The sequence below is a fragment of the Vidua chalybeata genome, chromosome 3, assembly GCF_026979565.1.
Source record: "Vidua chalybeata isolate OUT-0048 chromosome 3, bVidCha1 merged haplotype, whole genome shotgun sequence".
NCBI lineage: Eukaryota > Metazoa > Chordata > Aves > Passeriformes > Viduidae > Vidua > Vidua chalybeata.
Window position 1 is genome coordinate 56,385,810 of NC_071532.1, and position 25,005 is coordinate 56,410,814.

General features: G+C 41.6%; 1 protein-coding gene across 1 annotated transcript in view; it reads right to left on the reverse strand.

Annotated features, from left to right (window-relative positions):
- The window catches only part of PPP1R14C (protein phosphatase 1 regulatory inhibitor subunit 14C), a 51,627-nt gene extending 38,493 nt beyond the window's left edge, over positions 1-13,134 (reverse strand). The window contains exon 1 of the mRNA XM_053939546.1: positions 12,722-13,134. Within this exon, the coding sequence (XP_053795521.1) occupies positions 12,722-13,006 (285 nt within the window). The 5' untranslated portion in view covers positions 13,007-13,134. The remainder of the gene's footprint in view (positions 1-12,721) is intronic.
- Positions 13,135-25,005: the final 11,871 nt, after the last annotated feature.

Consider the following 25,005-nt stretch of genomic DNA (forward strand, 5'->3'; position numbering starts at 1 on the left):
ACCATGAATATTTCTGTGACTCTTTAGTAGACAAAAACAGAGGGGACAAGTTCAATCAGGGACTTGAGGGCACAGGAAGAAAGCAAACCAGAAGAAAAATTACTTATATTTATCAAACCAGCAAAGCAAGCCAGCAGAATTTGGCCAAAGAGACATACACCTACACACCTGGATCTGAAGTCCATGCTAGTGGAAGAAATAACCTGGAAAAAAATGGAAACAAGGCAGGTAGCCTACTATATACTTTATACATGCATACTGCCATCTCTACCTTTGTTCTACCTCTCCAGGAACAACTTTCCACTTTCTTCTCCAATCTCTTCCCACATGTCCCTGATAACCCAGCACTTCCCATTCTGAGGCAGTGGATATCCTTCTACTGCCTATTGCAGAGACACAGAAGCAAGCCCTAGAGGAGAGAGGTGTATTTGTTCTTTACTAGTAAAAGTCACGGCATTTATGACAGATATGACTTGCTAGGACAAGGGTTTTTAAAAAAAGTTACCAACGACTCCAACTTCTCAAGCACTTACATTTCAGAGCAGTTCTCAAGGCAGGAGATGTGTCCATGTGGTATGCATCCTAAGAGGATAAATTGCCCTAAAGCCACGGGCAGTGAACACGGGGTTATAGCCAGCAGGTGGGGGTGTGGGCAAGACACAAGACAGAGCAGTTCTCTGGGATTCATGCCATTGCTACTAAATGATGAAAAACAAGCATCACATGAAATACAAGAGCAAATGCCACAAGATTCTGAATTTTGAGAACACTCCACCTCATTGTGCCCATAACTTCAATAATTAAAGTCAATCCCCTGCTACAATGGCTGCAGCTCTATCATTTCTTAGGACAACACAGAAAAAAAATTCACTGGCAAGATGATGTGATTACAGGGAAAAGATTTTATGATACCAAAATGCCTGTTTTCCAAGAAGGGACTGCCAGTCCTAGTAGAGCATACCAGGTATTCCATTTGTCCAATTCTGTTTGTTAATTTAAAAAAAAAAAAAAATCACTGCTCATTATACAAAGAACCTTGCACTCTGCAACTTCTGTGTCACTAGTAAGCACAGAGAAGAAACTGATACCCAGTCACAGACTTCATTTCATCTTCTTCAGTACTAACACTGCTATTTTGCTGTTTTCATAACTGAACTGTCAAAACAACTTATCCAAATATATCCAGAACATGCTGGTTAAGGAATTGTTGTCTAATTTGTGCATTCCTACAGAAGTCTAAAGGAATCACTCGAGTGTGAAATTGCTAAATGAAGAAGAGGCATTGATCACAGACTATACTGAGCAGAGGAAGAGAAACATTCAACACCTCCTAACCATACCCATAACATAGATTCAATCTCAGCAAGATATTTGTTGAAAATCAAGTGCTGTCTCCAGAACAAATGCTTTGTGTTCTCAAAACAAAAATAGGACATGCTAAGTCTATGCCTGGATGTCACTTATGTTAAACAAAACACTCCAAAGCAGATAGGAAGGACACATCATGGGTTTTGTCATCATCCACTTTCACATCAAGCAAAAATAGTTTGGCAAATAGTTTAGCAAATACATGTGGTACACCAAATCACTCTTACCTAGTCACTCTTGAAAGGCACAGAGCTTAAGCCACCAGGTTTAAATGTTGCTACCTTGATGACTATGCAAGTTGAATGACTTTCCACATAGTAATCACAGGACATACCTACCTTCTGCGATTCACAAGAGCAGGTCACTCTCCATCTCCAAGCAACAACAGGCACAGATGACTGCTTCCCTGCAATTTGTACATAATTCTGCCTACAGCAAGAATGAAATAATGATTAGGACCATGCTGCACTAGGTCAAATTTGACAGATTGATTGCTTTTTTCTAAGAGAGAAGATGAAAAAAACCTAAGGAATATATACTCCACGAAAAACTTTTGATCAAACAGGATCAACACCAGGTCCTTTGCAGTCTGAGAATTTGGGCTAAACAGCAGTGCAATTAAGTAGGTTTGCCTCTTGGGCCACTTCAAGGATTAATTACTCCATCAGATTGTTTGAAAGAACACAAGGAAAGAACACGTGATATAATGAGGCCTCTAAATGGCTCTCCTCATCTCAGTTTCAGCAGCCCTGTAAAAACAATCTGTTAGTCTCCAGTATTGATTTTCTTTACACTGAGAAACTGCGTGTAAATTGACTTCTGCAATAAAAGTCATACAGTATGGGTACATCAAGCATCTGACACAGTCAGTCTTCTCACCACATTTTTGTCTTACCAGCCAATTAAAGTGTTACTGGTTGGAACAGGAGACAGTTTTCAATCATTATTATTTCTTTAGCCAGAAGTATTAGGTCCTTTAAGATTTAACACGAGAGACAAGATGTCTGTTTTCTGGGGGGGTGGGGGGTGGGAGGGGGGGGTGGAATGTTTTATTCAGTGGTATCAAACAAGTGCACTCATATTCTGCAATGTAATCTTTTTGAAGAAATTGAATATGCAAGAGATACACAGAGTTTCTCATGGCTTGTAACAAGTCATTCCTCCAAGTGGTGCCTGAGCATAGGAGTGTGCTCTACACAGTGACTACTCTCCCTCCCCCCAGATACTCATTTGGAGCAGCAGGCAGGCCAGGGACTGGCAGTCAGTGCATTCTGGCTCTGGTCCACTGGTGTCAAGAAATATCAGCAGGAGTTCTGACATGCTTTAAAGCAGACACTCCTCTTCCCTGGGGGCCAGAGACACCACTCGGCTACACAGGCAAGTCCCTGAACTGCAAAACATGGAAAAGTGCCTAAGGGATCTTTAAAATGAATTCACAAACAACTCCAGATCCGGGAGGTGGCAGAACCTGCTGTGACTATCCCACCAAGGATGACAAAAAGAGAAGGGGGCTAAAGACTATATAGGACCCCTGTTTGATTCCAGTGCTGCTTCTCACTGTCAGATTCCCAGAAAAGTATTTTGGCACATAGTCCTGCCTCCTTCCACTTGCTACATTAAATGCACTACAAACTACTAAACAAGAATAAGAGCTAACAATTCTAATACTAAATGTAGTCATTACATATTTTAAGATGAAATCTGATAAGAATCTAAAAAAAAAAAAAAAAGAAGATGAAAAAGTGTTCAGAGACATACTGGGGAAAAAAAAAAAAGGCAGAGATGTTTTTTAGGTGTTGATTTTTACAGAGTTAGTCCTGGAAGCCTGTTGCCCCAACCTGAGACAAGACAGTCTCCAGATCACACAGTGAAAGATTGATACTTTGCTGCCTCATATAAATGAATTGTCTGGTTATCACAAGTACTTCATAACACTAAACCAAATCTTCTTCCTAAGAGTTTGGGTTTAATAAACAAAAAGTAGTTGGCTAGCTACAAGCAAGTTGATTTAATCTTTAGCTAAGCAGACTAGGCAGTACTGCAGCAACAGCTGAAGTAAGACCTGGAATGTTTCTGGCTGCCAGTGAGCTAGTTACCACCAGCACTCCTTCCCCTAACCAGTTTTTGCACTCAGAAAGGATTCAGTTTTCAATATCAACATAATCCAAATTCTAGGGAGCTTTGCTAATGTTTTAAGAAAGAAGACTAAGCACTTTTACATCAACACACCTAAAACAGGAGTACAAAATTTAACTGTAAACCTAAAATGGCATGATTGCTACCAGCATAACAAAAAGACACAATAGTTTATTCCAGAATATCTGGTTCTTTTCTGACAAAAAAAAAAAAATATTTGCTATGTGCTTCACGTACTATCTTTTAAAATGTAAAGCAACCAACTGTAAAGGCTTAGGGCATTCTTTATGTTTAAAGTGTGTCAAAATGTTATATACCAGTCACCTAAAGTAGAACTAATCACTTGTATCATGCTAGAGTTAATTTAGATATCTACTTCAAAAAAGTTATCATTCAAGTGCTAAAGTAAGTTAGGATCTTAAGCCACTAACATGTTTTCTAAGGAGTGCTAAATTAATTCCATGAAATATTAGTAAGCACATTTCTCCCAGAGTCTGCAGACATACTCAAAAGATGGATTTTGTTATAAGGTAGTAAGTAACCTACAGGAGAATCACTGTCTTCATATTTCTCCCCATTTGCTGTGGTTGTCACTTGAGTCTGATGATGCCCAGAGTAAGAACAGGCAGTAAAGCACATTTACAATCTGTTTAAACTTCACCTCAGAGTGAAAGTCCAAGCAAGCTCATTCCAAGCAAGTATTGGTCTTTCACTTATGTCTTTCTATATTTTATGGAAGGAATGGGAAAGATTCTAGTGCCTAAAGGGTTTAAAAGTAATATTTAAATACATAAAATAATGCGGAAAGAAACATCATATAACCAAGTTACTCCATTAAAAAATTATATCAAATGCAAAGAGCTTATCTGCAAATAAGAAGGCAGACCATGTGACCTAGGAGATCCTTCCCAGTTCTGTGTTCTGGAAAGTAATCCTATTAAGACAGTCTGGTAAGAGGATTTTCATTAGGCATTGATTGTGCCATCATTTGCACTTATGAAGTCCAACACAGAGGACTGAGGTGTGTGTGATCCTCTTCTTGGCAGCATATTTGGAATGGTGAACTCTTCTGAGTCACCATTAGAAGTGTCACCTCTAGACTAGCACCACTGCACACACTAGCCATTCACTTACTTACCATTAGGCCTCTAAATTAATGCTATCTTCTATGCTACATTTGCTTTACAGGCTGAACAGTATTGCACTGAATTAATAATCTACAAGTGTTCCAATAATTAAAGACCTATAGTAACATGTTATGATTTTTCTCTATATTTAGATCCACTAGATCTATGCTACTGATAAATAATCACATGGATTGAAAATATACAATATGCCTTCTGGGGCTGCAATCTGTGTGTTCCCTGAAAATAATTTAAGATGCCATGCTGAACTGGTTCCTAGAATACATATCATGCTTCCAGGGTGGGAGGGAGTGGTGGGGAGAGGAGGGAACAGTTCTGCTAATGAAATGTGATCCTCAGAATTAAATACTTATCACTTCAAAGAAGATTTGATTTGTTTCAGTGTGTACCTCTGCCCAAGCAATTCCTTGTTCCAAGAAGATCTTTAACAGGCTAAATTTATTCTATCCTTTGAAATAAAGTTGTACTGCTGCTCTAGGGACTGCATACAATTAAGATTTTATACCCCTTCTCCAGCATTAATAAGTTCTAGAAATCTTGACTTCCATAATTCCATATGTCACATGGGAGAACAGCAAAAGAAGCTGCTAATGTTTTACAACAGGCAGCTAAAAGTCGCGGTGACAAAGATGGATGGCCACGTCTAACCTACTCAATTTGTGCTGTCAAACAGAAGTTTCTGGAGTTAGATGTAAGGCAGGGAAAAATGAGATCTTGGCGTTTGAATACTGCAGGCAAGACACAAGACTGGAAGAACGTATTGATATTGCTGTTGCCGCTTTATCACCTGTAGTGACAAGAGACAAGGGGACCATAACTCAGACTGAATCAGGTTAGAGTTGGGATAGGTTTTTTTTTCGCCATTGCTATCTCCTGCACTGTCAGAATATTATGTAAAGTATGTATACATTATGTACCATAGTATGCTTTTCAAACCACGGGTTTTTTGGTTGGGTTTTAAGTACCGTTACAGTGTTTTTAAAGTGGCTGATAACCCATTCTAAAGGGAGAATTATGGAAATGCCACCAGGAATGCAATCTTTGCAAGGTATGAACCAAAAGAGAATGAGTTTAGGGTGGTCATAAGAGTCAACTATCACACTACTTGTTCTAGTTGAAGTAAGACTTAATTTCACATATTTTTATTTACATACAAGACCTACCTAGAATCATTCCCTATGCCTTATAAGAGAAGTAAAACATTCCATGAAATAGGTACTTTCCTCATTTAAATACAGTTATTTTTGTTTCAGGCATTTCCTTAGACAGCACAGGTTAGATCAGCTAATGCAAAGCACAGAGAATAAGGAGAGACTGTCATACCACAGGGTTACAAGGAACCAACAGTGCTCAAGTCAGCCCAGCACCTTCAACAAAGCACAATATAACCTGCTCTCAGCTATCTGGGGATGGATCATCCATGTTGTAGTTTACTTGTGCTACAAGTACAGACACATCCAAGCTACACTCAAGTCCAAAAGCAATATAATTAATTTTTGTTATAAACCTGAATGGTTAAAAGGGGTAGATTAATGACCAGTTCCCATTCTTCCCCTGTAAATTCACTGCATGATTTGTAGCAGAGTTTACCCTTTTTTTTTTATCCACAGTTTTTCCATTGTATCCACATTCTCCCACCCACCCCCTCCTCTCCTTTGTTACCCTGGATAATCAAGTATGTAAAACAATTTGCCTGAAGGCACAAGAGTCTTTGTAGCCACAGATTGGAAGCTACTGTTAATAAGAAATACAATTATAAAATCTTAAGTGATGTAAGCAATCAATTATGTATTCACCTTGTTATAAAACAACCACACCTACTGCTTCAGCAAAGAGACCAGTTGAATCTTGAACAGAGAGGAAAAGGACAAAAAAATTGCTATGGAAATGCTGCTGAAAGATAATCTGTGTTGTGAAGCTTTAAACTGGAAGTCAAGAATATTGCTGTTGATTCAGATAAAACAATGAACTATGACCAATGCAGAAATGACATCAAGACTAAACAAAGATCAAATAGTAGAAAAAATAATTTTCTTGGAATCATAGAAAGGTTTGGGTTGGAAGGGATCTTAATGCTCATCTAGATCCAATCGCCCTACCATGGCATGGGGACATCTTCCATTAGGCCAGCCACATCCAACTTCAACACTTCAAGGGATGCGAAGTTCACAACTTCTTTAGGCAACCCATTCTAGTGCCTCACCACCATCACAGTGAAGAATTTCTTCCTAATAACTCACCTAAGCCTGTCCTCTGTCAATTTAAGGCCATTCCTCCTTGTCCTCTCACTACACGTCCCTCTCAAACTGTCTTGCAGGCCATGTCTAAGTCTCCCTGAAGCCTTCTTCAGGCTGAACAATCCCAACTCTTGGCTTTCACATGAGAGGTGCTGCAGCCCCTGATCATCTTTGTGGCCCTCCTCTGGACTCATTCTTACACGTCCATGTCCTTCTTATGCTTGGGGCCCCAGAGCTGGATGCAGTACTCCAAGTGGGGTCTCAGAAGAGTGAAGTAAATGCTGAAGAACTATCTCCCTTGACCTGCCGGCCATGCTGCTTTTAATGTGGCCCAGGATGAAATTGGCTTTCAGGGCTGCAAGTGCACATTGACAACTCATGTTGAGGTTCTTGTCAACCAACACCCCCAAGTTTTCTGCTCAGGGTTACTTTCAATCCGTTCTCCACCCCATTTGTATTTGTGGTCAGGACTGCCTTGACCCACGTGCGGAACCTTGCACTTGACTTGATGAACTTCTCTCCTTGAATTCCTTTGCACTGTTGTACACATTTTGCATGCAAAAAAGAAGGCAAGTTCAGTAGCTGAACAATGGTACTAGTTTCCTACCAGAGTAGGGTCTTTAGAACTTAAGGCAAGATCCTAAGAAGTTCATTTAGAAACAAAAGGCTCTGGCTTTGTCACAACCAGGTGCTTGCTACCCTCACAGATCCTTAAGCCCACTCCTCCAAAAAGAACTGCATGCATTTTACAAGGTTTGTTTTAAAACAACATGCATTTCTTAGGCTTCCCATTTTCTGCTCTTGGGATTCAAATACCTTTCTGTGATTGCTACACGATAGAATAAGCCTTTGCTACACCTGTTTTGCCTGTGTCCTTTACAGGTCTCTGATCACAGCAACTCTTCAACTGACGCAAGTATGTTACACAGTATCCCTGCCCTCAAGAGAGGACACCAAATTTTCTGCTGTACAACATGGAGATCTGTAAGAGCTGTCCAAAATAAATAATCCAAAGAAATTTCTAAGCACCTTGGTGGGCCTACAAGTTCTTTACTCCAGTGTATCTGAACTGCAACATTCAATCTCTCAAAGAAAGAAATCCTTTATTATGCCTCCTACTAACTTGCATCCTTTTAAAGGAGTGACACTCGCTCTAGTTCTCAGCTTGTTCTCAGCCTCTTTCCACTTCTAATCCATTGAGAAAGAAATCCACATGCAATTACCATTTCTGAGATCTTAGTCCAAGTTAGAAATCTATTCAAAGAGTGAGACTGTAGGCAAAAGTTTGTTTCTGTAGCGTTTTATTCAGTGGATTTTCTTACCAAACGCCTTTCTGAGAAATGAATAATGAATTTCAAACATTATCTCACTAGAGCCTGAGGCATAAGTAGTACCTGATCATACCATCAGGTCCACATCACCACATGGCAGCCTTAGCAGCATGCTGACCGGGCTGTTTTGGAAAAGACTGTGTGTGGAGGGAAATGTTAGCCTATCCCAGCAGCTTCAGGAAGACAAAGAGGGTGCTCTCCAGCTCTGCAGTCACTGAGCAACCAGACAAAGGCAAAGGGAGCTCTTGATCCCTGCAGGACTGAGTTAAATTGCTCCTTTCCCTCCCATACTCCACAGCCAACATGCAGTCCCCTACCCATTTCAGTGCTTCATGCCACTCTCGTCATTGCAGTATCTGTACCAGAAGATGGAAGAAAATCTTACACATAACAATTCTCAGTCTGGCGTGGGTTTGTACTCTTAAAGGAAATGCCTGAAGGGCCTTTATGGGCAGCTCTTCCAACTGCATTTTATTGTACAGTGAATTTTTAAACACAATCTCAGGGTATTTCCATTCCTGGAATGGAAAAATAATAAGCTTGGACACAACACTCTGGCACTGCCAGACCAACATCATATGCCCTGCCAAGCACTGACTTCCATACATCACTAGACATACCCTAATAAAATATTTGATTACTCAGCTAAGCTCAGCAATATCTCAGAAGGCAAGTCTTGTATTCAGCTTTTAGAGTGTGAAGTCTAGGGGCTCATTTGATTTGTACATGTAAATCTCTACATTAAAAAATATTCAGCAACAAATCCATACACAAGCAAAACCTTTCTTCATTTTTGTGCAAAAATCTGTGTGCCATTTATAGCAAATGCTATCATTCTGGATAGACAGGACCCCAGAGCACAGAAATTCACCTGCAAAATCAAATGGTTTCTGGGGACAAGTCCAGTGGTCTCTTTTTTTCATATACAAAGTCGTACAAGTTTGGCAGGTGCACACAACATAGATTACACATCTGGAAAACTGGTCTGTCACCACTTTCATGCTGAACTACAAGTTGCAAACCATCAGGGAATGAATAGTGATGATGTAAGTTGTTCTGTGCAACATTATTTTGCAATTCTTAACCAATAATGGACTTAGCCCAAAACACAAAGCATCTGTGGAGAAACTATTTTTAGTACCAAGATACCTAATAAAGGTCAACACTGAAGCCAGTTCAAGTCCTGCAATTAAGGCATTGCATTTTCAATATACTAACCTGCAACTACAACCTCAGTTTCAGCATTCACAGAAACCAGAACAAACAGGTTATAAAACTTTTTTTTTTTTTAAATTAATCAGTCCCAGATGCAGACAGCCAGACCGATACTCACCTGAAGCACCTGACCTGAGTACCTTAGCCTGGCAGGTGCTGGTGCCAAACAAATCCTGCTTAAGTCTCTCTCTGGTCCTATTAAAGTTTTCTACCTTGATAACCTTTACCATTCAGGTAAAGGGTCTTTTATCCCTCGAGTCTGCATCATGTGGAAGTAACGTTTCTAAACCTAATCTCTGTGTCATATAACTGAGGTCTGCATTAAAAATAGTCTCAAATAGCTCCTTCTAAGTCATATTTCCAACACCATTATATTGCTTGGCATCCAATTTTTAAAACTAAAAATGTACCAATAAGACAAGATCCACTAGAAAAAGAACACAAACAAACCTGTCTCATTATTTCCCAACCTCATCTCTTAAACTTTGTTGCCATGCCAAGACAGGCTTACAGCTGACTTAACTTGCAAGTACTTGAGAGACTATGAGGACATGTTTAGTTTTGAATAAAGGCAATCTTTCTGCAAGTATCCACTTACTGATGAATCTCAGCATAATAGCAAACATTATTTAAATGGAAAACAGTGAGCAGGCACTACATTTATGCAGTCCAAAAAAGAGATATGCAAGTCTTCTTACAGACTTTCAGTACACCACATTGCAAGCACCCTCTACTTATTTCTGCTCTTCCCAGAAATGAAGTGCACTGCTCCTTACAAATGGAGCTCTGAATCAGAATAGCAATGAAACAATTACATTGGTTAGCTCTTCCAGGATTAAAAATTCAATGGCTATTTCTGACAACCTGGAAGATTTTAGATTGTTACAGAATTTAAATGTCAGTGCATTGGGAAGTTATTGTAGATCTTCCACAGAAGTTGAAGTGAGCAATTCCCAGCCCCCTCCCAACTTGCCCTCAGACAGGGTTATTAACTGTCTGCATAGGTGATTAAATTTCAGCCTGAGAGCTACATCTCTAAGCCTCGAAGTAATTCAAGCAGATTCAAGCAAAGCATCTTGCATTAAATTGCTATTGTCTTTAATCACTACAGTCATCATACATCTTCTACTTTATTCTGATAGCATATTAATAGCTTGACCTTTTCACTACCATCATCTGTGCTGACTCTGGATAGAGTTGATGTATCATAGCAAAGAAGAGCAGAAGGTGACTTAAACATTTTGCCCTTGGCCTTCAAATCTAAAAACATTTTGTTCTGTTATATTAAACAACTTTTTCCCCTAAAAGTCACCTCAGAAAACAAATCATCTAACAAGTTATTTTTATTCAGCTATATATGGTGTCCACCTTAATGGAGACCTTCTGAAGCATACATCCTTCTACTTTAGTTGGAAGCAACAGCTATAATAAGGAAAAGAATGAATTATTTTCCTCTAACAAGCCTGTGATTTGAATACTATGAAGAGCAGCAGCAATTCCATTGGGCTTTGCTTTGGTTGTATATACCACATCCTTTCTTATGAACAGAACAAGCTCACCTGTATGTGAGAAGCACACAGCCCAAATAGGTCTGGTGCTTTTGAACAGCAAGAGTCAAACCAGAGGACAGTTCCAGCAGGCCAGACACTAACTACGTTATCAGCTTGCACAGGCACAGAATCATCAGTTCACACAAACAACTGTAAACATTTCTGGCCTCAGAAAAACCCTCACAGCCTACAGGCTATGTGGCCAAACAAGTCATGAGACTGGAGAGACAAGTCACACCAAGACGAAGACTAAGAACTGCTTATTTTTGTTATTTTTAACTGGAGTTTCTATTTGGATCTTTCTTTCCCACAGCTCATGGATGTGAACAGTTAAGGAGGTTTAACTTGACACATACACATTTTTTATGTGTCATTCTAACAAATTTGCCAATAAATCACTTTTGAGATTAAAGGAGTTTCTTTAAACATTTGTATTATGCGTGTGCTAGATATTCCATCCAGGTTATTTATATTTTCACATCCACACCTCAAGGACTGTCAAGCTCTTGTCTTCCTAGCTCCAGCATCCTCAGGAGTGAGATATTGGCTCCTGGACATGCTAGCTGCAAAATTCACATCTGGCTTCAACGAATCTCAATTCAGAAGTCTCTAACAAAAGTGAATTAGACTACTGATGGGAAAAGTATGTATGAACGTCAGTTTAGCCTTAACGTTTTGGTAAGACTAAATACCCGAGGTGGAACGAGATACGATCCATAGGGAATTAGAAGGTCTACATTTTTAATGAAGCTTTGACAAAACAAAGTACTGGTACTTCTTTTATTTACAACATCGTTTTCTCCACAAGGAAGACAACAGTTGCCATTTCTTTGAAAAATCTTGAAACATCTTCCTGCTCATCTGTCCTCTACAAAAGAGAATTCATTCTGGCAACACTCGTTCCTTGCCCAGAGTAGCAGAAAAACAGATTTGATACGTACAAATCACGTACATACAAGCCCCCAGAGTTTTCGATTCTCGTCCTAATGATTCGCGAATTGCTCACTGATATTTCCTGGCTAGTATCTACCCCGCTCCTGTAGGTCGGGATAATGCAACACCACGATCCAGAGGGGACCGTACCCGCACCGGAGTCTTTCCTCTACAACAGCCGCCTCCGCACAGCCCCCGCGCACGTCCCGCTCCCTCCTCCGGTTCGCCCTGTGCCCAGCACACCGCTCTGCTCTGCGACCCGCCGAGCTCCCGGCGCTGGGCCAGCTCGCCTCTAACGGAGACTGACGCCCGCCCAGCCCGTGGAAGGCGCCTCGGAGCGCCGGTCCGCCCTGCCCTGGAAGGCTGCGGGGACAGCGGCTCCCGGGCACCACAGCCGCGGGCGAACCTCCTGGCATTCCTGGACCTGCCGCAGCCGCCGGCCCCCCCCGCTCCCCGGAGGAGAAGGACCCCTCCATGCCCGGCTGTGCGGCAGCCACCGCCCGTCCCCAAAGGGCGGTCCCCTCTTATTCACCTCGGGAGGGCACGGGGGACACCCTTTCTATAGGACATGGGGGACCTTTCACCATTCCCTGAGCCGAAGCACCACTGAGGCGTGGGGCAGCGGCAGGGTGGAGGCGGCGGACCGGGAATGTCATTTGGAGGTGGCGGTGACAGCGCTCCTCTGCCCACCGCCGAAATGCGACTCGGGGCAGGAGGAGGATGCTAGGGGCGAGGGACGCAGCGGCGGGCGAGGGAACTGAGGCGACAGCAACCGCGCCGGGGACCCCGCGACTCCGGCCCCGCACCTCGCAGCCGTAGAGCTGCCCCAGCTGCTCCACGATCCACTCCTCCAGCACCAGCCGCTTCCGCAGTTCCTTCCGATCGTATTTCACCGTCACTTTCCCCTGCTGGTGGCGCCGCTGCTGGACCTGCACCACGGCCGCCGCTGCCGACACCGAGTCCTCCCGGGAGGAGCTGCCGGAGGAGCCGCCGCTCCCGCCGCCGCCACGGGGGCTCTGGAAGAAAACGCGGTTCCCGCCGCCTCCGCCCGCTGCTGCCGCCGCCTCGCTGCCCCCGGTCGCCACCGACATGCTCCGCTCCGCCGCGGCTCCCGCCGAGCCGAAAGGCGCCCGCCGCCGCTACCGCCGGGCCGCAGCAGCCGCCGCTTACGCGTGTGCTCCGCTCCCCCGCACCTGCCGCTTAAAGCCTCGCATGGCTCGGCGGCGCAGCGGCCCCGCCGCCGGGGGTGGGTCCGGACCGGCTGGGGCGGGGACAGAGGAGGGGCTGTGTGGTACGGCACGGCACGGGTCGGGTTGGCGTAGCGCGGCACGGTCGGAGCGGCTCGGCTCGGCACGGCACGGCACGGCACAGCGTGCCTGCTGTCAGCAGCTAGGAGCGGAGTGTGGAGCACCCCGAGAGTGCCGCGGGGCTGCCCCGGTGCCAGCGTGGCGTGGGCGGCCGCTCCTCGCCGTCGGCGGAGGCGGAACGGCTGTGCCCACGGCAGGGCGCTCCCGGGGAGCATACGCTCGCTGGGTGGTTTATGACTTTTTTTTTTCTATAAGGAAATGCAGTATTGTCCCGTCACGCACACCACGTTTATATACATTGCATACCTGCAGCACTAAAACGCTGACTGCGATCGTTTTCTTCTCTTCGTGGTGTGTGTGTGCGTGGGTACGCGTGAATGATTTCAGGATAGTGAACCCCAAGAGCTGATATTTCAAGCTATCAGCAATCAGTGTAAAAATTAGCCATGTGGAGATGGCTTTCTAAAACAACCAGGTTAGCATCAGTGCTTTCAGGCGCTTCTTGTTCCTCAGGAGATACTGAGTGAAATCACTTATAGCCCATCCTATACACCAAAATGTGCCTATGACTGCAAGTAAGCAGCCAACATAGCACAGGCGCTGGTTAGGGATGCCAAACCATCCCCATTAGCAAACAGGTTCTCCTGTGACAAGGGGCAGAAGTCAACCTCTTGCATGTTCAGAGCAGGGATTGGGAGTGCTTGGTGTCCCAGGTTTGGATATGGCTGTGGGAATTATCTGCTGTCCACACTGCCGTGGAGGTGAATGTCCTAAGTCAGCAGGGAGCAGAGGGGAAGGAGGCATGGATCGCTGGCCACATCTACGTGGGTATATCTGCTTCAGTTGGATCCTTGCTGCTGTTTGGCATGGCCATGTGGTAGCAGTCACATTTCAGGTTCTGCTCTCAGCATTTGATACACCACTCAGAAGGAGGCTGGCATGAGGCATTTGAGCCTCATCAGGCTATTTAGGTAAAAGATTGTGACACTAAAGGGATCATAATCTGATAAAATCTTATTACTGGTCTGAAATGCTAGGATAGCTTTTAGATTTTCATCTAAAAAAGCACTGGTTTTCAAAGCAAAGCATATGGAGTTAAGCTCTTTATCAGTGTGTAGGGACCACATGATTTTCAGAGAAACAGAGCAATTGCAACTAGGTACCAGTGTAGGTCACACTTGAAGCTTGGGCTGCAAGCAGAGCTTGAGAAAAATCATATCCCACAAATCTGAGTTTATGCAAGAAGTCTGCCCTATTCACGGGGCAGCCATTACGCAAGTGAATATCAACTTCCAGATGGGTAGTGCTGCCTGCCTGGCTTTTATAACTCTAGGCTTGTGTAAATGCAGTAGGAAAATACCATCATCAACAACTTGTTCTTAGAGAAACCAAAAAGAATACAAAAGAGTATTTGAAAGAGGGGAGTGGCTGTTTTTTAAACTTTTGTGTTTGGAGTGGCCTATAATTTGGGTCTACAGCTCGGCATGTCATGTTGGAAGCCTAGTGCTGACGTACTCAGCCACAAAACTTGAAACTTTCTTGTTCAGAGCAGGAACATTTTCATCTATATAGACTGGTTGATATTTACAGTTGCTGAGAAAAAAATTGATTAATGTGAAAGAAGGTCAATATTGCTTAAGAGGCTTTTAAAAGCCATATTAAGCATCCTACTTGGGATATATTCTATGAGATATAAAGTAAGAATACCCAAACTTTCACCATAATAGGATGCTTTGTGAAGCCAAAAGAACACTGAGGTGTTCTACGCTGGACCTAAACTGACTAGAAAATACTGAGCTTTTTCTTCTCTGCTGTAGCAAATATCAGGTGAACAGATGGCTAAAATATTTTCTTTGAGTGTGAGAATCCAAGAGGTCTCAGCTGAAGGACTTTTCTGATACTATCACTAACAGGATATTGTAATCACTGCAGACATTTAAAATCTGGTACCCGCTATTCAAATAACACTTCCACAACACTCTGAAAGTAGAAAATGAGATACTGGTGATTAAAAAGCATGTCCTCGGAGGTTATAATTTCAAAGTCACAATTCTAACATAATGCATAGTGCTTGGTAAATGTGGGTGGATGAGAAACTGGTAGAACTGCCAGCATTGTCATGAGGCAGTTTTATGTGCCATTGGTTTTTCATTCAGTTTTTAAAGTGAGCGCATTCCTCAGGAAGCCAGAGCAAAAACTGCTGCCAAGAATCTTTTCTGCAGTGATTTTGCTTCATTTGAAAGAAAGAACTAGTTGTTTAAAAGTCAAAGTTGAGCAAAAACGTTTAGATCTGCTAATATCCTGGGAATGAGCAATGCAGTACAGTGTGGGCACAAGCTCTGCTTTACTCCTGAGTGGCTGGAGGCATATGAGAGCATTTCTTGGAGAGAGGTTTCCTCACAAATACTTCTCCATACCACAACGGAACCATTAATGGTTACACCCATAACAAATACAAGAGTAAATGTGGCAGGAGAAAGACAATCCTTCCCAAAACTTCAGCCTTAGTTTTAGACCTACCTTAAGGAACTAATTCAGGGCATAAGAGAATAGGCTTCAGAGAAGAGATTTTTTCAGCAGCTGAATCAAAATCACAGTGCAGCATTTAATCTAAAGCTAATGGTTGATCAATAAAGCCAAAGGGGAGATAAAATACTACACTTTTGAAATATTGTGCTCTTTCAGTGTGATCATGTCTAGAGCTCTCACAAGAGCATTGTATCAGGTGACAGGACAAGTAAAGAACAGACAACATGAAATAGTAAACACCAAAGGCAGAGGAACACTTTCATAACTTGTACTTCCTTATGTTTCTTTCCCAAAGAGTGGATGTGGGAATCTCTTGTGAATGTAAGCAACATGAGGCTGTATCCACTTCCCATGTAGATATCATAAAGTCCTAATCTGTTTTCCAGCCAAAGAAAATAATACAGAAGATATGGACTAATTTTTCAGGAGGCTTAGGCAGTGACCATTAGGGATTCAAGGCCCTGAGCATTAATTGCCTTTTCACCTTTAGTAACCCTCTATGACAGCACATTTGTTCTCTTCCTAAACAATTGATACTTCCCATCAGTGCTGGCCACAAATGTCAGCATAGACTCATTTCTATGCCTAAGAGGTTCTTCTCCAGGCAAGCTTGATGTTTAGGAAATTAACTTTAGATTTGTTATCTCCAGTGATAGTCTGAATACCCATTTTCCTATGCTGTCAAATACTACAATGGCCAAAACCAAGACCTCTTTTGTAATGCTGCTCTCCATAGGTTTTCCTTCCTCAGAGGCTGCTCGAAGGAAAGACCTCTGCAGCTTGTGTGTTTTCCGTGGCTTTCATTTGTTTCATGGCAACTTCTCTTAAGTTTTTCCATGCTTTTTTTCTGAACAACTTTGGAAATAATAGTTGCTGGGCTCTGAAATAAACCAGTATGTGTCATGAAATTTTTTTTTCAGCATTTGTTATTTTCCTGAGTCATTTATCTTTCAGGGATTCATGTGAGTTTAGTTCTGGTGCTTTCTACCTTACATGATAAGGTATTCATGAAGAAATTAAGAGCTGAGTGAAAGACTCATAGCTGGAGATTTTCAGCAACCCAGAATTGTTTAAAACTGCAAAGTACACACCAGTCGGTGATTTTATTTCCTTATTGAAATGCACATTTGCTTTTACATGTTCACAGAATCATAGGAGTCATTTCATGCTTTTATTCCTTGGCTTGTTAACAAAATACTCAAGAGTTGCCAGGGAATCTCCTAGGTGTGTAATGATAGACTCCATTATTTTTGCAAGGCCAGACAGTTTTTGCCTACTGGCTAACCCTGCCTTTCAAAAGCTCTGTGTGGCATCTTGTTGGTGAGCTGTGAGACCTCACTCCATGCTCACCAGTGAGATTCACTGTTGCAGGGCTTCTCTTTTGCATGATTATTGGAAACTTCCTTCAACCAGATAGTCTGTCTTGTGCCTGGTGACGGCATCTGAGGAGCCTGAAGACACCATCCTGAGTTAATTGATGTGTAAGAAAAGTGTAATTTTGTGTAAGAAAAGTGTTTCATCTGTGAGGAGCCTTGACATCCCGTTCAGCTGGGAGGAGGTCTCACCTCTGTGGTGTGGGTGCTGGGGTCATGGATCAGTATTGCCATTCTCCTCATCAGTAAGCCTCATCATCACTTCAGGGGGATACTACCATAACTACCATAAACCACTGCAGAACTAAGTTTTGCTTTCATCATTGCAGTACCCCATGTGTGTCAGACCGTTTGAATTTAGCTTAGGGCTATGAGCTGCTAATGGGCTCTGTGTCTCTAAGTGATTTCCTACTTTGCATGCCCTAATTAATGCCCCTCCCTCTGACTGATAAGCTTCTTGTCTTTCCAGATATATTATGATTTTGTTTTCATTTATAATTGCTTTTAGTCTATTTGTAATATTGATGTTCCATACTCCAGAGACACTGTGTTTGTGTCAATCTATCACTCTCAGCAGTGCTGACTTTTTGTTCTTACTCATCATCCTTTTGATGCTCCAAACCTCTACTTTTTTGGCTTGTTTTGCCTTTATTACAAAGCTCATCACAGTCTGGCTCATACAAATGTTTGTTACCAAGGGCTGCTTTGTCCTTTGTTCTTCCTTGTGAAGAGAATAGTGGCTCATTGCTCAACCTGCTGCTGTTTTACCTGTGGTAAAAACAGTAACTCTAATAATATGAGTCAGATAAAATAATGGCACAAAGTAAAGGTTTGTTATATTGAAGTGTTTGCTCTGGTGCCTTTTGCTTATACTATTATCTGTTTATAGCTTGAATGAAACTTTGGAATATTTGGATTCCAGGAGGAGAGTGTTTCATATGCTTAAGTTACACTGGCAAAGATACACTCAGGTACAAGGTAAGTGCTACATGAGAGAGAAAAAACAGAGGGAAAAATAAATTTCCACACATGCACTCATTATTTCCTAGAAAATGTGCACAATGACAATTTCTTCCTGTCTCAGAGCAGAGATCCAAGCATGGAATGTGACTGTAGCCTCACTTCTTCCCTACACCAGTAGTGGCTAGACACCACAATGCCCTGAATCTGCCAGCAGTGGCCATATCTCTGTGGTAGAATTCCTCCAAACTCTCACCTTACTCATGTAGTGTAGGGCCACAACATACACCTCTGTAGCTGCTCCCAGACAAGAAGACTCATTAGGACTTCTCTATACCAGCTGTCCATAGGAGCAGTCTCTCTTTCCCCCAGTTCTGCTGATGGCTGCCCAGCCAGTGTCCTCAGAAGGCAGAAACCTGCCCTTCAGGCTCCTTATGATTGCCTGTCTTGGCAGTTTACATGGGATCTGGGATGTTCAGCTCTGGCTCTCCCAGCTGCTCTTGCAGCAGCAGTGATGGGAAAGGACACAGAGTCCTTTGGAGCAAGAGGTCTCTGTGGAAGGGCTCCAGTGTGCAAAGGCAGGCAGCCTGGGCGCCCACTGTTGTGTCTCAGAACACAGTCAGAAATTTAGAGAGCTCTCAAGTGTCAGGTACAACACCTCCAAGCATCTCTGGTGCCTGCTGTTCAGACATGTTAGGATGCACAGACTGTGCTGTCACAGCACTTTGTGTGGAGGATAGGTGGCAACTAAAGAAGTGGGTAACCTCTGTTTACTTGCACTTGCCCTCAGTAACATCAGCAATTCCTGGTACAAATAGCCTATGATTGTTCACCTGAGCACTACCATCCATGCTGTCACTTTTATTTAGAAAGATGTGACAGCCATCCTTTTTTCTGGAAGGGATTAGTGGAGAGGTAGGGAATCAATAAAGGCAAAGATTTGAAAAAAAAGCCAACAGCAAAACAAACCAGGAAGCAGGGTTGGACAATTAACATCCCACAGCCTCTAGTAATATTGATTGTTGTTTTGCCCTTGAATTCCACTTTGCTTACATAGAAGTATTAACCCTTTGATAAAATGCAAAGGGAGAAAATGAGTGAAAGTGTTTGTACTAGTTCATAAAAAGAGATAAACAAAAATATTAAAAGATAGTATGGGTTAGAAAGTAAGACATTAATATCTAGATTGATAATTGTCAGGATCAGTCATCTCCCAGACTGGTATCTGTCACCTCTGCTACACAAATTTCACTTGCACTCAAGAAATAATGAAGAATGATAATATGTTATTCTGCATAACTTAGCCAGCCTGTAAAGGAGTAACATAATGTGGTTTACCCATTTTGCTTGGCAATTAGTGGTGAGTGATGGAATTTAGGAATGAATCTGGGAAGAAAAAAAAAGAAAGCTAGACTGACAGTAATGACTTAGAAATTTTGATGCCAATAGTCCTGCTTTCCTTTAGGTCCTCTCACCCCTACTTCTTAATGCATTCTGCAGAAGAATGTATGAGAGTGAGCCCAAGATTGTCTGAAAACTGGCAGCTAAAACCTGGCTGGTTTTGCTTGTTGTACAACCAAGACAGACATGCTAAACTTCCCAAATCCTTAGTTACCTCCTTGGGGAAAGCAGGAGCCCTACTGGGCTGTCTAGCATGGCAAGAGTCTGTGCCCTCCCTGGCTATAACAAGAGATGCCAAGAGCACGTTAAAACATGAGGTAATGGATGCCATCCCAGTACAAGCTCTTTCAAGCTAAATGCCATTTTGAAGGAGGAGGCATAAACAATCAAGAAGTCTTGCTGGTAAAAGCTATCAGCTAGGGTTTGAACAGAGAACAAAACAAGGAGCAGAAGAAGAGCAATACTACTTAGGTGCCTTTCTGAAAGATTTTTAGGAGAGTGCTGAACACACTTTTCAAGTTGTTGAATATACCAAGTTGCCACTCAGAATCCAGTAAATTAAAAACATGGAGGGTGCAGGATTGAAGACAGATCAGCAATATGTAGAACTGCAACAAAACCAGTTCATCAGTTTTATATGTATATCACAGGATGCAATTCAATAAAAGAAATGCAAACACTCCATATTCATCTGGAGTAGTCAGCTACACAAACACACAATTGGAAAATGTGAATTTGACAACAGTTCTACCAACAAGGACCAAAAAGGGATCTGAATTGCAGACTGAACGTGAGTCAAAAACACGCTGTGCTGAAAAAAGCTACATTGCAGTGGAGTGTATAATGAAATATGGCATGCATATGAGACATGAGGTAACTTTACTGTGCAAGATTCTGTGGGTAAGGGCTCTTAATTCTCACTTGTTAAGTGAGACTCCAGAAGAGATTGGACCAATTTGGTAGAAATTGAAGAGAAGCAGCTGGAATGACTGGACATCTAAAAGACATACCCCTTTTGAAATATCCTACAGGGAAAGACTAAAGGAAACAGAAATATTTTGTTTATAAAATGCAGATGTGTCAATAAAGCTGGGAGAAATAATGTGCTCTGGATCTCATGTGGTGAGTGCAGGGGAAAATGACCCTAAACTGAAGCGAAGGAGATTTTGATTAAATGTGCTCCAAAAATTTCAAACAGTAAGGACAGAGAAACGACAAAATATGCTGCCTAGGGAGACTGTGTAATCCACATCTTCAGAGGTTTTTCAGAAAGAAAAAGGCTAATATTTATTGTCTACTTATTTCTCTGCAGAGAGTTTATTCAGCCTGAAGGTAACGAGATGAACCAGGAGTCTCTCAGGCTACACCTATCCCCCTAAGCTCTCAAGGGTCAGGAGAAGGCTCTGATACCCAGCTATTCCAAGAAGCCACCAGGGTTGTCCTCATTAGAGCTCAGCCCTGCCCTGGTCACTGACCTGAGGAAATAATCTCCAAAAACTGTCCCCAACATCCACTTTGGACAAGGCTTTCATACATGGGGGGAAAGTATTCCTCTGCACCATGGTATTTACCCTTAGGGAGAAAGAAGAGATCATGACCCCATTTCTTGTAAAGACAAGCCTAAAAGTGCCCTCCAGTCCTAATTTCTCTGGTTATTTCTGTAGCAAGCCATTTTTAACAAGGAGAATCCAAAAGCCCTCTCTAAATATGTGCAATTTAAGTGAATAAGCTTTTATGTGTACAACAACAAGCTCTGGGGCATTCATGCAATTTTGCTTCACTTAGTAGCTCTGTATAAATAACGTAGGAAAAGAAACATTCTATGTGCATGCATAAGATGTTCATAAATACAAAATAGTTATAATAATTCATTCCATTATTACCAAGATGCAAGTCCCATTATCCTAAATACTTTCACAAATATGTAGCAAGAGACACTCCCTGTCCCAAACACTACACAGGTTAAAAAATCATGGTAATGTGAGAACATTTTCTTAAGTGAAAAAATGAGATTGTCTGAAGCAATTTTTAGTATAAGGCACAATTTAGCTCTCCCCCTCCACACTTAGGCTTAAGTCATTTTCTGGGAAGTTCAGCTAGTAAGCTTCATATAATGACATGACTGCTCCAAAACTTCCTTTTCTTATACAAATATACATATTGGTTAATCTCTTAAATGTCTGTCCAGATTGTCTCCATTTAACAAGCTTCAAAGAACTGGGTAGTTCACAGATGATTTTGGGGCTTTTACCTATTTTTTCCTATACTTAACTTTCAAATTGTAATTGGAGGAGAGTGAAATGCTGTCAGGTTTTGTAAAAATTAATTACTCTCTTTTAAGTGTAGTCAACTTTAAAGCTATTTTATCATTCTGGCTTTGCATGTTTCTAAGCACCACTGAGAGTCTGGGTATCAGCACTTCAGAAAACTTCTTCCTAAACTGAAATTCAGAGAAGTGTTGCAAAATGAGCCCATATATTTCTCACAGTAGTGAAAATACCATCTGAAAAAAGTCAGGGTTATTTTCTTTTCCTTTTAAACCCCCATAAGAAAAACACCACAGGCATTAGCTAGTTAGTAACCTCTTAGTGCACTGACCTGTTTGAAGTTCAGAGGAGGGTTAGTCAATATATTAGCCTTAGATAGGGTACCATTAGTAATTTATGCATGAATTTTATTACATAGTTCAATCTTTGTCTACCCCACAGCCTGCAAATGCCCCTCTATCACACACTGCTACATAAAATGTGAGTTATGAGAAAAAAGTTATTAATTCTACTTAAATTTTGGTCCTGTGCAAAAGGCATGGTATTGAGGTATGTTTGTAATATTTTGCACTTAAAAGATGGTATTATGTTTCTACTTTTAAATATGGCATCCCAGCCAATGTTAAATTAATCATTAATCAATTAGGACATTTCTAATGATTATTATTCCAATGCCACTCTCTATTGATTCTGAAAAACTTGCTAGATTGACCTCCAAAAATACCCTTGGCATTTGAAGAAATTACATGTAGATGGGTGCTAGCTTCTGTGACTGAGTAAGTTAGTAATTCATCTCTACAGAACAGACAATTAAATGTCCCTGGTATGTTGTAAATGGGAAAAGATTGCAATCTGCCATGGAACATCCTGAGAATGGAAGCTTAATGAATCAAAGAAAAACCAGTCAGAAATTGAATTTGATAAGATACACCTGCTAAGTTATGTGTTTTCTGATGGTGAGGCTGTATCTAAAGCAGCTGTTCTAAAAAATGGAAGGTGAGTCTGAAAAATCTAGAGGCAGAGCATACAAAGAAGATTGAACCAATGTTAGTTGCTGTGCGAAATGGTCCTTCAGCTCAGATGCCTGTTGTTGAATTATCTACCTGTGACTATTTTTTGATATATAAGTGCACTTCACCCTGATATTTTTTCGAGCAACAGTACATTTATAGTCATCCATCTAGATTATTCCTGCTAGGATACACAGTCCAGCTCTGTAGCACTAGGAAGTGAGACAGTTATAGGTAAAGTTAATAAATCCTCTTTGACTGCCTTCCCCTTTAAGAGCTGAATCCCAAGCCCATGGTTAGGCAGCTACATTTTCCACACAGTACAGGGGGCATCTCAGAAAGGAAGCCAAACATACCTCTTGCTTTTGCAGAAGCTGCCCAAATTGAGTTTGAAGCAATGAGCCTCGTTCAGAATTGCCTCCACTGATTGTGAATGGGAGCTAAGAGCAGCTTAGCAATGTGGTTGCAGCACTTTATTCAGGTTTATTGAGCCCACTTCTCAGAGCCTGACTTCAGCAGAGGCTGTGGGGCTGCCCCGGCAGGCACCAGAGGAGCCTCCTGGCAAGAAGCGCTTTTTTAGGGTGACTGAAGCAATTCTTTAGTCAACTTCTCCATCTTTCTGTGTGAGTCTTTTGACTATGGAGTTGCTCTTTAGGCAGTGGAAAACAAATACCTCTCCTTAGCAGTTAGTAAGCCTGTCACACCCTAAAAAATTCTGCCAGCAATTATGATGAAAAATACTACTAAACAGCCTTTCTATGAGTTTTTAAGTGAAGTGTTGCAGTCTTTCATGGATGGAGTGTCTCCTGCTAGGCTTTCTCAGTTCTCTTCCCTCAGATTTGGGGCCATAGGATTTTGGCCTACTGTCTCTTAGTTAAAAGAGAAAAAAATATTTTAAAAATCATAATTAAAAAAAAATAGAAAAGAGATGTTTCAATGAAAAGACACGCATTTGGCTTCATCTCCAGTCTGATATACCTGATAGCAAATGCTGCACATCTCTGCATCCTTCAAAAGAAGATGGCACAGTGCTTGTGTAAGTTATATTTTTAGGAATCTCTTTCTAAAAAAGGTGAAAGTTTAAAAAAAAAAACAGGTGTTCCTTCTTTGCTGAAGGGAAATGGAGGAATTACTTCTGAATTTACTCTGAATTGATAGTCCTCTCTAATGCATGATGCCTGAATGGATATATTTTACTGTACAATACTGTTATTCTTATAAGAGATAGGGTATTTATGGCAGTAATGATTTTTTACATTAAGCAGTTCAGAAATTACCATGTGTTTGTTTAATTTTTTTACCCAGCTGATCTCCCTCTTTCCTGTATTAGCTATGGGATTTGTTAGTCCTGAATCCTCTCAGTTCATAGATTAGCATGACATGACATGTTTCTTTTTATGTCAAAACATTTACAGTGTACTTATAAAAAGTAATAGAACATTTAAAATAAGCCTCTCTCGTAGCACATTTAGGTTGTTTATTTCTTATTTTCTTATGAGTACTGTCAATAAATGTAGTTCTTAGCAGAGCCCTCTACATTTTTGATAAAGTCAGATGAAGATTTTTCTCCCTTACTGTTCCCATTAGCCACAACAAATCTTTCTCTTGCTGCCTGTGCATGTTCTGACTGTCATTTCAACACTGACTCATCGCTGAGAAAAGATTAAGACTTTGACTCAACAGGTTATAATCCTCTGCCTGCGCCAGGAATGCAGTGCTCTGCTATCTTACAACTGCCAGCCCGTGCCTAAGGAGGCATGATGGCCCTGTCTGATGTAATTCAGCTTGTCCTGATTAGATAGGGAGAAAAATACACACATATCTAATTGAAGCATGGGAATTATTTTACTGGATTACTAATGCACTTGGAAAATCGATGGTAACATTTACTAAATAAGTATTTGTGCCCATGTGTAACCTGGCCCAGTTCATTACACAGGATGAAGGTTGGAAACTGCATCCTGTGAAGTAGTTGGAGTTTTTCCCCATTGCTGAACAGGCAGCATTTTTCATGTTCTTTCCAAATCATCCTTATGGTTCACAACGATCTTCTTTCTCTCTCTACTGCTTTATTTTATTGCACAAATGCTAAGAATGGCACTTGTTCCAGAGAACATTACCAGAGCTTTAATATATATTTCAGTATATTGCACATATTGAAGAAAACTTACCTTTAATAAAATGTAGCAATGCAGTTACATGTAACACAGCTCATGAATTTTCTTATGCGCTCAGTTTCCTAC